This window comes from Chelonoidis abingdonii, chromosome 15, assembly GCF_003597395.2.
Source record: "Chelonoidis abingdonii isolate Lonesome George chromosome 15, CheloAbing_2.0, whole genome shotgun sequence".
Lineage (NCBI taxonomy): Eukaryota > Metazoa > Chordata > Testudines > Testudinidae > Chelonoidis > Chelonoidis abingdonii.
This window is the reverse complement of record NC_133783.1, coordinates 34,076,989-34,093,148: the sequence shown is the minus strand read 5'-3', so window position 1 is coordinate 34,093,148 and position 16,160 is coordinate 34,076,989. Positions and strand designations below refer to the sequence as shown.

Genomic DNA, 16,160 nt, shown 5'->3' with positions numbered 1-16,160 from the left:
AATTTAGCGCTACTCCTCTCGTCGGGGAGGAGTACAGAAATCGATTTAAAGAGCCCTTTATATCAATATAAAGGGCGTTGTAGTGTGGACAGGTACAGCGTTAAATCGATTTAACGCTCTTTAAATCGATTTAAACGCATAGTGTAGACCAGGCCTCAGTCACACAGCAATTTAATGGTTATAAAGCATCTCATGCAGTAGCTTGCTGTATTTAATAATGACATGTTAATGTTCCACCACTAATTTTAAAACTTATTTTTCCTGTTAATTAAACAATTACTGCTGTGATTTTACTACTTACAAGAGCACCTTCAAGTTTAAAGATAGCTGCTGCACCATGTGTGTCTGAAGGAGCCATTTTTCTCCTCCAGCGTCTACGGCGGAATGTATCAGAACTGCATTGTTTCCAGTGAAACTTCCAGCCAATCAAAGATGCATATTCCCATCCTTCTTGATCTTCATAGGATGCCATTACCTAGGAGACATCAGAAGAAATACAAACCATCCACACTGTACTTACGTAAATGTCATAAAAAGTCTGCAGTAGTTACAACAAAAACAATCAACCCTTTTCAAAATAAACTCTAAGGCAGGGGTAGGCAACCTATGGCACGGGTGCCGGAGGCGGCACGCGAGCTGATTTTCAGAGGCACTCACGCTGCCCAGGTACTGGCCACTGGTCCGGGGGGTTCTGCATTTTAATTTAGTTTTAAATGAAGCTCCTTAAACATTTTGAAAACCTTATTTACTCTACATACAACAATAGTTTCGTTATATATTATAGACTTATACAAAGGGACCTTCTAAAAATGTTAAAATGTCTTACTGGCACGCAAAACCTTAAATTACAGTGAATAAATGAAGACTCGGCACACCACTTCTGAAAGGTTGCCGACCCCTGCTCTAAATGAAAGACAAAGACACTATTCTACAGCAGGAAAGGGAAACTGACTGCATGTCAAATAAAGTTGTTTTAAAATATTTTTCTTTGGGTAGAAACAGAATGTTGTTCTGTACTCAGACTTATCTCTGAGTTTCATTTCAAATACATTTACCTCTAAAATCATGTATTATGTGTAAGAAACAGAAACCATTAACTACAATTGTAATCTGCTCCTTTTACCTTTACTCCTGTTGCTTGGCTGGGATCCTTTTTGCGTTTTCGCACCAGTCTTCGCCGTCTGTGTGTATGATACATTTTCTCTGCAGCAACCCAGGACTTTGGCTTATTGTCTGGAGGAATGGTAATTCCATATTCCCATCCTAAAACAGGATTTGTTAGTTATCTTTCAGATAAACAGTGTAAGTTATAAACAAGAGGAGTTTGGGTTCAGTGTTAAAGCAGTTCTACAGATGGTCAAGTTTCATTGGAAATAAAATACATTCATAAGGGACTATTTTAGTATTGCCAACCCTAAACATTGAAAAGTCAAGGGTCGTGTCACCAAAAAAAAAATAATCAATATTTTGGCTTAAAAATCATGAGATTTTATTTTTAAAAAATCCATTTGGAGTTCTTTTTATTTACTTACTGGGTTTTGAGACTTTAGGGAGCATTGGGGTCATACATGCATTCTTTCCAACGGGGAGGGCTAGAAACTTGTTTTTTATTTTAAATGGAAGCTGGAATTCAAACATAATCAGATGACCTCAGGTTTTAAGAGACACACCAATTATCGTGAGAAACATGACAAAACCACAAGATTTGGCAACACTGCTTTTTATATTTCCACTGTACAGAATTGGAATTCAACAGCCAGAATTCTGAGGTCCAGAGTTTTATGTAGTCTGACTTTCTGCTGTGGAAGGTATTATGACCTCGTGCACAGAGACTTAACCTTAGCACAGGTAGCAAAACTACATAAGAGGAGTAAGAAAACTTAGATTCCAATGATGCCAAACAGCCAGTTGTTTCACTGGACTTTAAAAAAAAGAAAATAGCTATCCGAGAGTCTCCGGGTTCTTTAGAATTCATCCAAATTCATGATAGTATGGCAGACTTCTGGGCTTCAGATACTCTTCTCTTAAAACTGTCCCTTCTACTTTACCAAGTCCCTTGTTTCTTGAACTATTATAGAAACGTTCCATAGATTCCTTCTTTACTGGCAAGCTTTGAAGTCAAATATTTCCCCCAAACATCCTAATAGTATCCTAACAATCATCTCGTTACATAGTTTACACCACACCGACACCCTCTTAAACCATTTGCTGCTGGATTGATGGCTCCACCTTATATATGGATTAATTATGAGCAGGTGGAAATAAAAGCAGTTCTAGTAACAAAAGAGTCTCTCTTTACTGTGCTTGCGAATTTCTAAAGTTCATAAGACCAATGGTCCATCTAATCCACTATCCTGTCTCAGACAGTGGCCAGCACCAGGCGCTTCATAGAAAGGCACAGGAAACCCCATCATTGAGAGCTTTATAACCAGCCCATGATAGAAGTCTCTTCCTAACCCTTTTCGGTCAGAGTTGGGTTATGCCCAGAAGATTGAGGTTTTATTTTCCTTTTAATATAACTGTGGATATTCTCATTGCCTATATAAATATTTCATTATCTATAGCAGTCTTTTTTTAAATCCTACTAAACTTTTGACCTCAGTGGTATCTTGTGACAATGAGTGCTTAACAACTTAAACAAGACACAAAAAAGTACACCACCTTGGATTCTGCTTGATGAAATGTGATTACATACACAGCAGGCAACCTATGAAACTTCACCTACTGTGCAAAATGGTGGTGCCTGTGATCCAAGGAAGGCCAGGTTTTTTTTGTTACTAGTACTTTGCATAATGTCATGGCAAATTCATGTCCCGCTATGGGATGCTGCATAATGTAGTGGGGCGGGGGTTTATACTGATGATAGACTGGTGAGTAAAAGTAGGGTAAAAATGGGAATAGATATAGGTAGTGGGCATTTTTAATTGTGGATTCCTTTTGTAACTGGTACTAGTTTTCTGGGTACATGGTTCCTCAAGTGTAAATATTGTCATTAAGATGACACAGAAAATAATGGACTACTAGAAGCATGTGGCTTTGTCTATACTAGATTCCTCATTAAAATTTCCCATACTGCTACCACCAATGCATCTTCACTGCTGGGAGCCCTAGACTAGATTGGCCATTGGCATTTTAATCACAGTGTCATCTGACCCTCTTCAGAGAAATCCCCCCAAGGCCAGTATGGGGTTGATGTAGGTCCTGCAGAGTAGATCCCTACACCCACTATGCGCACTCTGTTGGATCCAGGGGAATGGTAGCTGAGTCCTTTTTCTGCACAGGAAGAAGAGAAGTGTGCATGGGGGTCTCCTTAGTATGTCAGACTTGAGGATAGAATTGGATGCCCTGTTATTGCAGCCCATAGATTTCCCAGGTGGAAATATTCAACTATTACTTTATATTTTAAAGCTGATGGCAGTTTTGCCTGAGTAGAGAATGCAGTATCATTCCTTTGGACTGCGATCTGGCATTTTGTCCCTTCAACCTGTTGCACTGCATTATCCAAAAGGAACACACAAATAAAGAACCATCATTTTCAGGCAATCCACCAGAACTTAAAAATAAATGCACATGTGATTCTAGGTGGAAAAGGGGAGTATGACTGTGGTCCTACTGGCTTAAATAAGTACAACACGTGCTCAGTCTCTCATGCACCTGCAGAGTATTTCATTCAACACCAGCCTACACCATCATCATCATCATCATTATGGAATTGACCAGAGAGCCCAATCAGGATGGGAACCCCATTGGGATAAGCACTGTACAAACATCCAGGAAGAGCTGGTTTCTGCCCCAAACAAATTACAATCTAATATAAAACAATAAGTTGAGTGTAACAAACAACTGGAGTATGAGGGTAACAGTTCTATAACTGTGTGTTTACATAGTTATCCAAAACTTGATGGTCCTAAATCATAATATTTTTTTAAAATTATGAAACAACAGCTAGATTCCCCATAAGTTAAGCTTGCAGCTGAGTTTCTATTTAAAGCCACATTTTGCCATCTCTTTAAGTTCTACATGCACAAAAACAAAATCAGCCTTGAAATATAAAAACTTCCCAGAAATCACTAATGTTCCTCTACCTAGTTACTAACATGCTCTTGGTTACTTGTATTTCAAAATATTGTAGTGAGGCATAACAACCTGTTGAAAGTTTTGGAATACATTCTTCTATCTGATTGACTGTGACGAGTTTGTCCTAATAAGTATACTATAAACAGTTAATCTTACCTTTCTCATCCACCGCTCGATTTATATCATATATCCAAGCATCATCCTCCCAGATCCAACCAGGGGGACAGGTAATCTCACCAGATGGTGCAGTTTTTTCTCCATTCTTTCAGGTAGGAAAAAACCAAAGGGTTATTGTGTAAAAAATGCACATGTAGCATAATCATCTTGCAAGGCTGTATAGGAAGTTGGTTTGATGGGCTCAAACCACCCACTCTCAGGCCACGTCTATACGATGTGCCATATCGGCGCGTTACAATTGATTGCTCGGGGATCGATATATTGCGTCTCATCTAGACGCGATATATCGATCCCTGAGCGCGCTTACATCGATTCCGGAACTCCACCAAAACCACGGAGTTCCGGAATCGACATGGCGAGCCGCGCACATCGATCCCGCGCGGTGAAGACGGGTGAGTAGATCGATTTTAGATAATCGATTTCAGCTACGCTAGTCTCGTAGCTGAAATTGCGTATCTAAAATCGATTTTCGCGCGTCGTGTAGACCTGGCCTCAGCTGCAACTCAGGATGAAGCAAATATTTTGGTAATAAGTAGCTAGTGAAACATCACTGTATTCTTCTGTACTAACTTGTTTTAGGACACATATTTTCCTAAAGTCAAAATAAAATGTTAGACATTTCGAAAGCCCGTCATGCAGTGAAAAATTAGGAAAAGGGGGAGCAAAATAGCTCACAGCTAAGCAGAACTCTTGTAACCAGAATTTTAAAAAATGAAAAGTATTAATTTATAAGAATCTCACCACATCTGTGTAGGGCTCCTCAGCTGCTTTCCATTCTCCTGCAGGATAACGACTCTCATTTTGGTACACTTCATCTGTAAACTCACTATGACCCGCATCAGCTTCAGTCAGCAAACTGTGAAGTCAAAAGCAAATATACTAGCAACGCAAATCGTTAAACTACAATTACTAAATAGAACTACTGCAGAGTGTGTGCACATGTGCATACATACAAAAAATTATCACCACCCTCCAATGGATGGTGAGTCTATGTGCCAAAAGCCCTATTGCTATTAGCGAATGGAGATATTTCTTCAGCCGCAGTGGCAGAGGCCTGTGCTTTTGGAGTTTTATTGCACTGTTACTGTGAACTTCCAACTATAGAGTGCACTATAGACCACATAAAGCCTTCTTTTCCTAGAATTTCCCACCATTGCTATCTAGACCTGCTTTGAACGCTCTCAACAAGTGTATATTTGTAAACATATAAAATACTAATGCATATCATATGAAAACACACGTATTTCATATGTACACATATAAAATATAAACAATTCTCACATCAGAGTTTTCTTTCACATTTTCTTCAAGTCTTTCAATCACTTATTCCATGTAAATCACGGGTATTTTTCAAGCCTATTTTGTCCATTTACACTGCACTAAATACAATAATACAATAGTGCTAGATCACTGTTATAGCTGAATGATTGACAGTTATAACATAAAAAAAAATCAACATTTCTCTGAAGACTACCTATGAGCTACGCATGACTACACATCAGCTAACTTAGGCTAAGGAGGGGAAAGACAATTAAATGGGCTGCCAGCTGATTCTTTTGTCACAGCTAGTTTATTTATTCATTGAAATATTGCTGAAATGCATCCAGTATCAAACTTTTTCATCCACATTACAGTACTCAAGTTTCCCAATTTTTTTTTTTTAAAAAAAAGTTATCTGTGTTGTGAATTTGGACTAACTTGACTTTTCTCCACCTCCTATGTGCGACTGAGTCTAAAAAGAAAGTCAAATATTTTACTGATTTTTTTTAAACTATCAAAATGATAATTAAAAGCTTACTAATTATTTCAGATAAAATAATTTTTTCCAGTTTTAATTGCCTGTCAGATTCGATTTCAGAAAAGGCTGAAATTTGTTTTGTAATGCCATCTACTGGTCAAATAAAGTTGTGTGGGTTATTTTCTGTCTAGTGGAAGAGATCGGGCATAATTTGTTATTTCATATTTTTACAAGAGGCTTTCCTCCTTTGTCAGCTGAACTGTTCTCAGATGTACACTTATTGTTTTTCTGCATGTCATAGACCATCAATTGAAAAAATTAATCTTAAAATCATGAAGATTTAACTGCTAAATTTTAAGAAGGACTCAATAGCAGGTCTCTTCTGTTGTACAGTGGCAGACCTCCTATGCTTGCTCACTGCCGGAACACAAGAAGAAAAAACAGAGGTGAAATTCTTAGCCCTACTGAAGTCGATGGGAATTTTTGGGCCAGAATTTCACCACTAGTAACTATTACAATTTAATCCATTCTATCTCTGTGTATGTGAACATGCACTGTTATTAGGCTGCATCCCTTTAAAAAGCAAAATAAATAAAAATTAAAAGCCCCATTGGATGACCTCCCCATCTAGATGACGGTTTGTACACAGTGTAGATATGATGTGAACTGGAGGTTTAAAATGGCCTCCACAGTAAGCTGAAATCAGAAAAAGCTTTCGTTAAACAGACAGCCACCTGATCTACTTAGATACTTATATGGCTGCATCGCTGTAGTAATCTGAGCCCCTCACAGTCTGCAGTGTATCCTTAGCGTTCTCGCAACACCTCAACTGTACTTCCATGTTACAGATGGAGAACAGAGGCACAGAGAGTTTAGTGACTTGCCCATGGTCACACAGCAAGTCCATTGCAGAGCAGGGAATTGAAAAATTGCAGCAAGTTCTTTAGTGTCCCAGGCTAGTCCCCTAATGACTGGAAATCCTTTCTACATGTTCACAGCAGAAGTTTCATCCTTCCTTCTAACGATGGAAACATGGATTGTACTGTTATTAAATAGCTTTGGCTGATTGGCTAACTTACTCTCCTTCTACAAAAATTCTGTTTAAAACCTGCCCAACACCACTTAAACCCAAGAGATGAATTTATTCTGCACATTCAGAAAATAACTAGGAAACATTGCAAACCCCTTATTGCTGTTTGATTGTGTAGGAATCAGAAATCTGACCTTCTTTCAGGATCAACCATCCATTCTCCTTCCCACTCCCAGCCCTTTGGGGGCAAAAAGAATTCTCTTTTCAATTTAATTTTTCCTGTGACATCAGAAAACTTGTGGCGACCGACTAGTCCTGAGGTGCCCCACTTTCCAAACATAAGAGCCTGATTTTCATACTGTTTGAGAGAGAAGAAGAAATGAGCACTTTAGGGTCCAAAGAAAAGATCTTAGGAAAATACAAGCATATATTTATGTAATCGTTACAACTCAAACATTCTACTGTATAAGGCCCATATCTGAAATCAAAGGACCAACCTATAGATAGAAAGTCTAGGTAAGCTCAGGGCCGGCGCTTCCATTAGGCGACCCTAGGCGGTCGCCTAGGGCACCAGGATTCGGGGGGCGGCATTTTGTGCGCTCCCCATGGGACATGCAGGAGCTTCCGGTTCCGCTCCCATTGAGCCACCAAAGAAGGACCTTCTGTTGACATGCCGCAGAAAACAATGGCAGGCAATTGAGCAGCTCAATGACTGCCACTGTTGCCTGCGGCATTTCAGCGAAGGGTCCTTCTTTGGCGGCGCGACGGGAGCGGAACCAGAAGCTCCCATGCGCCCTATGGGGAGCGCACAAAATGTCGCCCCCCGAATTCTGCCTAGGGTGCCAGAAAGTCTGGTGCCGCTCCTGGGTAAGCTTGCCTTATAAACACCATTTATGGTGCACCATGTAAACAGAGATGGGTCACAAACACTGATTTACCAAACGTGTCCATGTTCAAATCCAGACAAGTAGGTCAATCAGACAAAATATTTGTTCCTTCAAACAGCTGGGTGCCACTCTATTTCATGTCATTATTCATTACTAACCTCACAAAGTGGCATTTAAGATAATGATATCAGACCTAGTGACTGGCAGAAGCTAAAGATGGTGCTTCAGACCATGATGTTAAAAAATTTGTCTCAAATACAACTTTTCATATAACTAACAGCATCCTTTTCATGCTTGAGGGATGGCTCTTAGTAAATCCATTGGAGTGCCATATTTTCATACTGTTTCATACTCCAAAAAGAAACAAGTAGAGTGCTATCTCCTCTATATCTGCTGTCTCCATCTCCTACCACATTTCCTCCTCAACCCTACTCTGCCACTGACAACTTCAAATGATCCCTTCATCTCTTCCTCGTACCCTCCTCTCAGTGCCTCTTCAATGCTGCCCTGTCTGCAGTGAATCCCCTCCCAATCTACATCCCCTCTTCATTCAAATCTACAAACTTACTGCTTCCATGCTGTCTACAAGAGACAGCTTTAACTTTTTGGTAAATACATTTCCATTATAATGAGAACATGTACCATACATTAATCCCTGCGATATCTTGTTCGTGTAAACCTTGTCCTTCTCCGTGAACCCTTCTTTCTTTTGTTGAGTCACATGTAAAATCGGATTATAAATTGATCAGGGCAGGCATGATAGGACTGATTCTGATCTTACACTAGGTTCACACGCTCACGCTTCCATTGTCTTTAATGGAATTATTCTTGATTTACACTGCCGTATGTTGAATCAAAATTTGATCCCAGATTGGTTTTGGTTTGGGGTTTTTTAAACCCCTTCCTCGTGTACAATTCCTAGAAAATTTTTGGATTACTGTACAAATAGTAAAAACTTTGTCCCATAATGATTTGTATTTTATACTTAAGAAATCATGGATTTTGACATTCACTTTCTATTTTAAATTCCTTTCACTACAGGTGCTTGAGTACTGCCAACTCAACTAACTGTAGGGATGATGGCTACACAGGCTGCTGTCGTGATGTCATATGACCAGTGGTTCAGCAACTGTATAGATGTTGGTGTCCATTACTGGTTCAGCACATTGTAGCCATTAGTAGTAAGTGCACGCAAAGGATGCCTGAAGCTTCTCATTAACAGAAGAATAAAATTGTTTCTTGGATTAGTCTAGATTCATCTGTTATTTTGGTCTCTACGATTACAGCATACCAAGAAGGCTATTTTAAATATTATCCACCTAATTTTCACCACCCCATTATACATGGTAATGCTTAACACTGCCATGTTATGGTATGTTCTCTTGTAATTAGAATTTGCTGGGTTTGCCTCAATTTTCCTGTAGTGTTTGTTTCAGTGAATCTTTCTGCTCCTGTGGAACCATTATTAACCAATATAGCCTATGCTCATCTATTCTCTGCTCAGATGTGAACAATCAATTAATGTTAAAAAGTTCTTCACATGGCAACATGCTATGGACCAGATTTTGATCTTAATTATGCCAATATAAATCTAGAATCACTGTACTAAAGTCAGTGGAGTTGCTCCAGATTTACACCTATCTAATCAAGATCAGAATCTAGTTTTATGAGTTTGTCAGAGGCATCATCTGGAAAAGATGTTGGGTCTGATTCTCCACTACCTTGAACCTAATTTAGTCTTTTATATCTATGCAAAATGACATCAGTAATTCATGTCAGAATTTCAGTACACTCCAGAGTAAGTGACAAAGTTTCATGTAAGAGTAATATATTTAACATTAGGAGGCATACCATTTCTGCAAAAACACTGAATGTTCCTTCTGCAAAGCTTTTAAACTTCTTATCATCTTTAGTCAACCCAAGCCAAATGTTAACTCGCAGCTGCACTGGAATTTTGGCACCTTTGTTCTTGTCCTGTGGGTACTGGAATATGTAAAAAAAATGGTTATCCTAGACAGTAAATGTAGGTTTTGAATAAATGTACATAATAGCTCAGACATATAGAAAATAATAAATGGCTTATCCGAATACTCCTGCACTGTAGTTTCCTGCTTCAGTGGTTACTTCAAAATGTCTTTATCAGCAAAACCCCTATTGCCTGACAGATATTACCAGAAAACATCCTAAAAGTAGAACCCCACCCTTGATTTACTGGCATGTAAGAGCTAAGCAAAGGAAGATTGTTGCTTAACTCCTTTCCTGTGTTTCCTTTCCAAAGTCTCACACACTAATGAGTTTGCCTCTGCCCAGTACTGAGAACAATTCTAAGTTCATAGTTCAGCATTGGTATTAGTGTTTCTTTGTCACAAGAGGCTTGAAATGCAGAGGTCACTAATAATGTTTCACTCAAATAGGAGTCAAGGGTTATACACAGTACACAGATGGACACACGCTGGAAGTTTTAAAGTAAGAGATTGTCTACACTGGGAAATTTACTGGTATAACTATACTGATATATCAGTATAACTATAACTTTCTGTGTGAATACTCTTATCCTGGAATAAGAGTGCCTTTTTCTGGTTTAATTGACTTTCAAAGAGACAAACTTAACCAGAAAAAGTCACTCTAATTCTGGAATAAGGGTGTGCACCCGGAGAGTTATACAGTATAACTATAGCAGTCTGATTACACTGGTATAGCTATGTGAGGAGATTTCCTTAAGACGAGTCTTAAGTATTAGGTTCAGATTAATATCCAAAAGTTTGAATATTTATTAGCAGCTTCTCTGAATTATTCAAATCCCACCCAGTAAGAGTCCCTCGCCACGAGAGATCCATCCACATGCCTTCTAGCAGCATCAGCTCCTACATTGGCAAAATAACTGGATCACATTTCTGAGCTCTTGGATAAGGTTCTAAGCGATGGACCAGAAGCTGATTCTGATTCTCTGTTACAATGGGCTTTCCCGTCATACTCTGTGTGCTGTTTTGGGGAAAGCATCTGCAATTTGGCTCTTTGTGGCTGACACCTCGCACCTTGAGTCTTATCAATCCACCACTTCAGAATTCTTACACTTCTCCTGTGCCACTGTCAGATTGCGCCATACTGTATATCCTGCCAGCAGCTAGCTATTTAGGCTGCTGTCACCCACTTACAAGTTTTTCTGTCTCATTTTGTAACAAGTTGCATTAAAAATGTCTTTCCCTTATGCTACAGATCCGAGGGTACAATATGGCCCTATGCCTCTTAATGGATGTACACATGCCTTTCATGGATTTAACTTTTCATAAAATTAGCTAAGGGAAAACGTCTGATGTTAACAAAAATAGCACTTTTTAAAATTCCAACTGTAGTGTTTAAAGTGGCATAATGAAATTATCACAGTACCTTTAGAAAGATGGTCTGGGTCTTTCCACAGTATTTACCAGATGCTTCAGTACTTGTAGTAGAATACAAAACCTGGTGTGCGGGAATGCGGGCATAAGCTAGTCTCTTCTCTCCCCGGATCATCCAGATGATCACATCAGGAATACTGTTTTGTGGCTATTTTTTTTTAAAAGAGAAAAAAGAATCAAAACTATATTCTGCAATTAGCAGAATTCCAAACTAAGCCGGTGTTTGGAGAGCAAAAACTGAAATCCGGCATCTTTCAGGGATTTATTTAAGACAAAACAGAGATATAGATTCATGATACTAATATGTGGGAGGAAATTTTCTTTTGCAAATAATTAAATGTCATACTGTTGCGAGATGATGATTAGAAAAAAAACAAATGTCATAAAAAGATTTGATAAAGAAGCTGGAGGTATTCTATGAACATATTCAGTCACAAATGGTTTATAATGAATATTCTAGGCTAGATCCTTTGACCCATTATGTCCCTTTTGTGCTGCTCCACTATTAAGGTATTCTTGGCCTGCATGGAGCCTAAAGTCAATGGGACTTAAGTACACATTTAAAGGCTTTCCTGAATAAGGATGAACTTACACACATGCTTAGGTGCTTTCCTAAATCAGGGCCTGAAAGATGAAATAATTGTAACAAGAACTTTAGCAGAACTAAGTAAACACAGTAAACACCCTGCCAGCTTTGTGCTGCCCCTTATACACTTCTGTTGGCTGTGTGCTAATTGTGAGTCTCAAACTAGTTATCATGGTTTTTTACCAGTGATTTTTAAAATTAGCAATGGCAAAGAAAAGATGAATCTCTCTATAAATGATAGGAAAACAATTAAAAGACTAGCTCATGTGAAAGCAGGCATTTATTATGGTCTAAAGTTACTCAAGGGATTAAAACAAATTAGAATAACTGGTCTAAGTCCAATTTAAATAGGCTTCTATAGCTGCTGACCCACAGAAATTCTGGATGCACAAACTCTAAGGAAATGTGTAATTCTGGGATGAAAGTAAAATATTCTCCCCCTTTAAGAAAGCTCCAGACAGGCTCATTAGGCAGACAGTGCTGCCCCTTTATCTAGATTAGATACAAGTCTCTGGGTCTTATCCTGCTACCCTAAGCCAAGAAAAATTCTCAGTGAAGTCAAGTGCAATTAAGAACTTTACATTAAAATACATTTTAAACATATTCCCAGAAAGAAGTATTTTTCATCTTCTGAATTTTAAAATTACTAGGTGGAGAAGAATGGACGAAGGTTTCTTTTAAGCTTGAATCTGGTGTATATGCAGGCATTGTAGTTTTTTTGCAGAAACTGTGTCTTTTTAAACCAACTGAATCATATGTATTTTGAAGTACTGACCTCTTCGGTCAATTGCATTAATTTATCCAACCAGTCTTCGATTTCTGCCAAAGTTGCCTTCACATCGGTAGCGTCATTTCTCATCCTTGTTGCTGCCTCTAGAATGTGTTTGAGAGACCTGCGGCGCAGGTTTTGTATCTGTGTGTCAAGGACTGTGACATTGGATTTGGCTTCTAAGAGAGGAAACGGCTTACTGAAAAGAGAAACAAAAACTTTTAATAATATAAATCTTCCCTCTTAGCATCTAATTTCATTAAACAGGTGTTCAAGAAGCATAGGTGTTCATACTTAAAGAAAACATTTAACTAAGCCCTATAATATTATGTATTACTAGTATTTCCCCATGGCGACAGAAATAATAGAAATCCATCAGATTATAGGGTCCAATCCTGCAGACACTCCTATTGGGCCTAATGCTTACTACAGAGTTTAAGCCCACTGAGTTCAGGCCTAGGCATATAATAAGCACTACCATAAAACAGTCTTAGATAGATGTAATTTCTTTTGCTACACTCTTCAGTTTTTCTACATATCAAATTAACGTAGACGATTCATGTCTAGAAATGGATTTCAAAGGTGAAATCAACATTTTCAAACTAAAGTTAGACTCTTTTTATTGACTGAAAGCTGTGAGTGCTTGGTAGTTCTGACAAGTAACCCACTTATTTAAGTATCAGTCTAACTATGAAGTTATATAACTTCCAGGCACTCAAGTTTGAAAATTTGCACCAAAGTCCACTGCATAGAAATTGGTGAGACATCAGGGTGCACATTTGCAATGAACATAACTGGGAAATTCTACCGTAGAACAGCGTACCCCAGGGGAGACAGTGATTGCACTGATTTGTTAAAGCAATAGATAGCTTTTCTGAGGTATTCAAATGTATTCCTTTTACAGGAGCTCCTTCCTACTCAGTTCATTAAGGTACATTTAATATGGCATAAGAAGCAGCTATTTTTCAGAGCATTTTCTTGAGCGGTTGGTGAGACTGAAAAGACTTACTACTCTCTGAGTCTGAACCATGTAATCAGAAACCAGGGGCACAAAAGCTCTGACCCTGTGAAGCCTTAATGCTGGCTGTATTGCATACGATCGTAAATAGTCCCATTACCTGGAATGTCAGTACTACACTTGGTAATAGATGTTTGTGGGATGGGGCCTAAATTTAATAGAACTCAGGCTACACCAGATACCTCCTGAAAGCTGCTGCAGATTTCAGATTTATAAAGAGCCTTAAAGCTTGTGGCAGATTTCTAGTCACTTAAAATATAATGTGACAAGGAAACTTCATTTACAAATACAATATATGGAATTATGTTTCTTAATGCAATTCATAAGTTTATTGTAAATTTTTTAGTGACATATGTTTGTACAGCACCTAGCACAATGGGGCACTAACTTATTTGATGCCCCCGGGTGTTACCACAATAAAGTTGTTTAATAATAGTTTAATAAAGCCAGGGGAATTGTTTGAAAGAGCATGTGTGTGTGCACAAGTGTGTGAGAGATTTTTTAATATATATAAAGTGGATGTACCCACACTTTTCATGTGGTTGTAATGACGTGAGACTAGGATTGGTCCTAGTTAGCGTGCTGCCCTAAATGAATTTCAGTATGCCAATCCCTTTCTGCCCATCCATCTGTCCTGCCCCTTATTAAACATTTTACTAGGTCATTTAAATTTCATTTAGGAATTAAAATTCCTATTAGTGATTTCTTACTAAAATGTACTATAACTCCATGTGTTGGTTCTTCTCTTTCCCTTCCCTTCCTTACTTTTTTCACTCCACTTCCCGTATATCTTGGTGAATCTCTTCCTCCCTCTTTTTGTTTTCTCTGCAATTTTTCTAGTGTAAAATTCTTCCATCGTTTCCACTTTTTTTGTTTTCCTTTTTTTTCTGTTGTTTTCTCATCAACTTTACCCATGACTTTTCAATCTCTCTCTCCTCCAGTTCAGTCTCTCTTCTCTCTCATACTGCCCATTAATATCGCTCTCCTTTGTTCTCCAATCCCTTCTCCCAAGTTTACAAATTATTCTACTCCAAACAACCCAGCTCAGACACTTATTGCTCTGTCTAAACACACACAACATACTGACTCACTTTCATTCCCTCCCAGGAAAGTCATCCCATCACAGAAACTTTTGAACAGATTTTTTGTGCCCTGGCATCCAAGGAGAAACTGGGAGTTTCTCCTCTCTCCCCTCCCTATGAGTGGGGCTGCTAGAGGAGATTCTTTTTCCTCCTGCCCAAGAAAAAGAGCCTCTGTGGAAGACCTTTCTTCCTTCTCATGGTGTGAAGCATACGTGCCTTGGACAGCTGGGCCTCTGGACTGAGTGCATTGATCAGGGCTCAGGTGGCTCTGCCTGGCGTAGTGTCTGACCAGGTTGAACTGAGTTCCAGCCATCTGTTCAGCATCAGCTCTGCAGGGCCGCTTCACAGTAAACACTGTTTTCTGTGATGTTGCCCCTAAAACTCAGCCCTTTGGAGAGAAGACAAGGCTAGAATTTTCAAAGGAGTTTAATGGAATTAGGCACCCAAATCCCATCATCTTTCAATGGGATTTAAACATCTAATTTCTTCAGGCTCTTCGGAAAATCTCAGTCTCTGAAGTTATATCAAAACATGGGTAACCACACAGCTAACTGATGAATTCCAGCAACCAGGTACTAGACTGTATTACTCTGAGATTTGCACTTTGTCCTAATAACATGTACCAAAAAAAAAAAATTCCTTCAACTACATTTTTACAAACTATCTGAGCCCATAAAGGAGATGCTGATATTCCATATCAACAAAACATCCCCAGTAGACAACAGCTAAATGTATAACACCATAGAAGCCAAATTACACTTTCAGAGTGTGAGACTATGAGTGTGTGTGAATGTGAGGAGAAGACAAAGGACACTATATAGCCACAGTTTCAAGAATGACCCTGCTCAACAGATTTTTTTTTAAAGTGCTGTTTCATTATTGTTGATTATTAATATAAAATGGAACGATAGGGCAAAAGAAATGGGTTCTAAGATAATTTTCACATTGTCTTATCTTCATGGGCTTTGAATTATGAGTTATACAATAACTTTTACCTTGTATCTTCTATAAGTTCATCGATCAGCTTCTGCTGTATCTTTTGCAACTGGTTTTCAGTAACTTTAGCCTGTATTCCTGACTTTAGGGCAGCTATGTTGGATTGCTGGAGTGTTTAAAGAAAAGGCGCAGAATATATAAACTTACATTCTGTTATTAGTTTTAATGTGAGTTCTACTCCTACATTCAACAAAACAACATTTATTTTGCTAGAAAAACCCAAAGACCACAAAGAAAGATGTTCAGACATAATTCATATTTAATAGCCCTGTGTGGTAAGCGTCATCCCAAATCTGGACTTTAGCGTCCAAAATCTGGGTGCTTACTATGATTCCCCCCAAGCTTGTACCAGCTTGGATCTTATCTCACTGCCACCAGATAGGATTCTGGCTCCTATCAGCCCTC

The 16,160-nt window shown here is 38.6% G+C and overlaps 1 protein-coding gene across 4 annotated transcripts in view; it reads right to left on the bottom strand.

The window, feature by feature from the left end:
• MYOF (myoferlin) overlaps window positions 1–16,160 on the bottom strand; it is a 128,477-nt gene that overhangs the window by 32,934 nt on the left and 79,383 nt on the right. For all 4 annotated transcript variants that reach the window (XM_075072695.1, XM_032793123.2, XM_032793125.2 and 1 more), the window contains 9 exons: window positions 15,755–15,861; window positions 12,666–12,858; window positions 11,297–11,452; window positions 9,761–9,892; window positions 7,217–7,380; window positions 4,996–5,110; window positions 4,234–4,339; window positions 1,124–1,263; window positions 302–475 (listed from right to left, as the gene is read on the bottom strand). In XM_075072695.1, coding sequence (XP_074928796.1) covers window positions 302–475; window positions 1,124–1,263; window positions 4,234–4,339; window positions 4,996–5,110; window positions 7,217–7,380; window positions 9,761–9,892; window positions 11,297–11,452; window positions 12,666–12,858; window positions 15,755–15,861 — 1,287 coding nt within the window. The remainder of the gene's footprint in view (window positions 1–301; window positions 476–1,123; window positions 1,264–4,233; window positions 4,340–4,995; window positions 5,111–7,216; window positions 7,381–9,760; window positions 9,893–11,296; window positions 11,453–12,665; window positions 12,859–15,754; window positions 15,862–16,160) is intronic.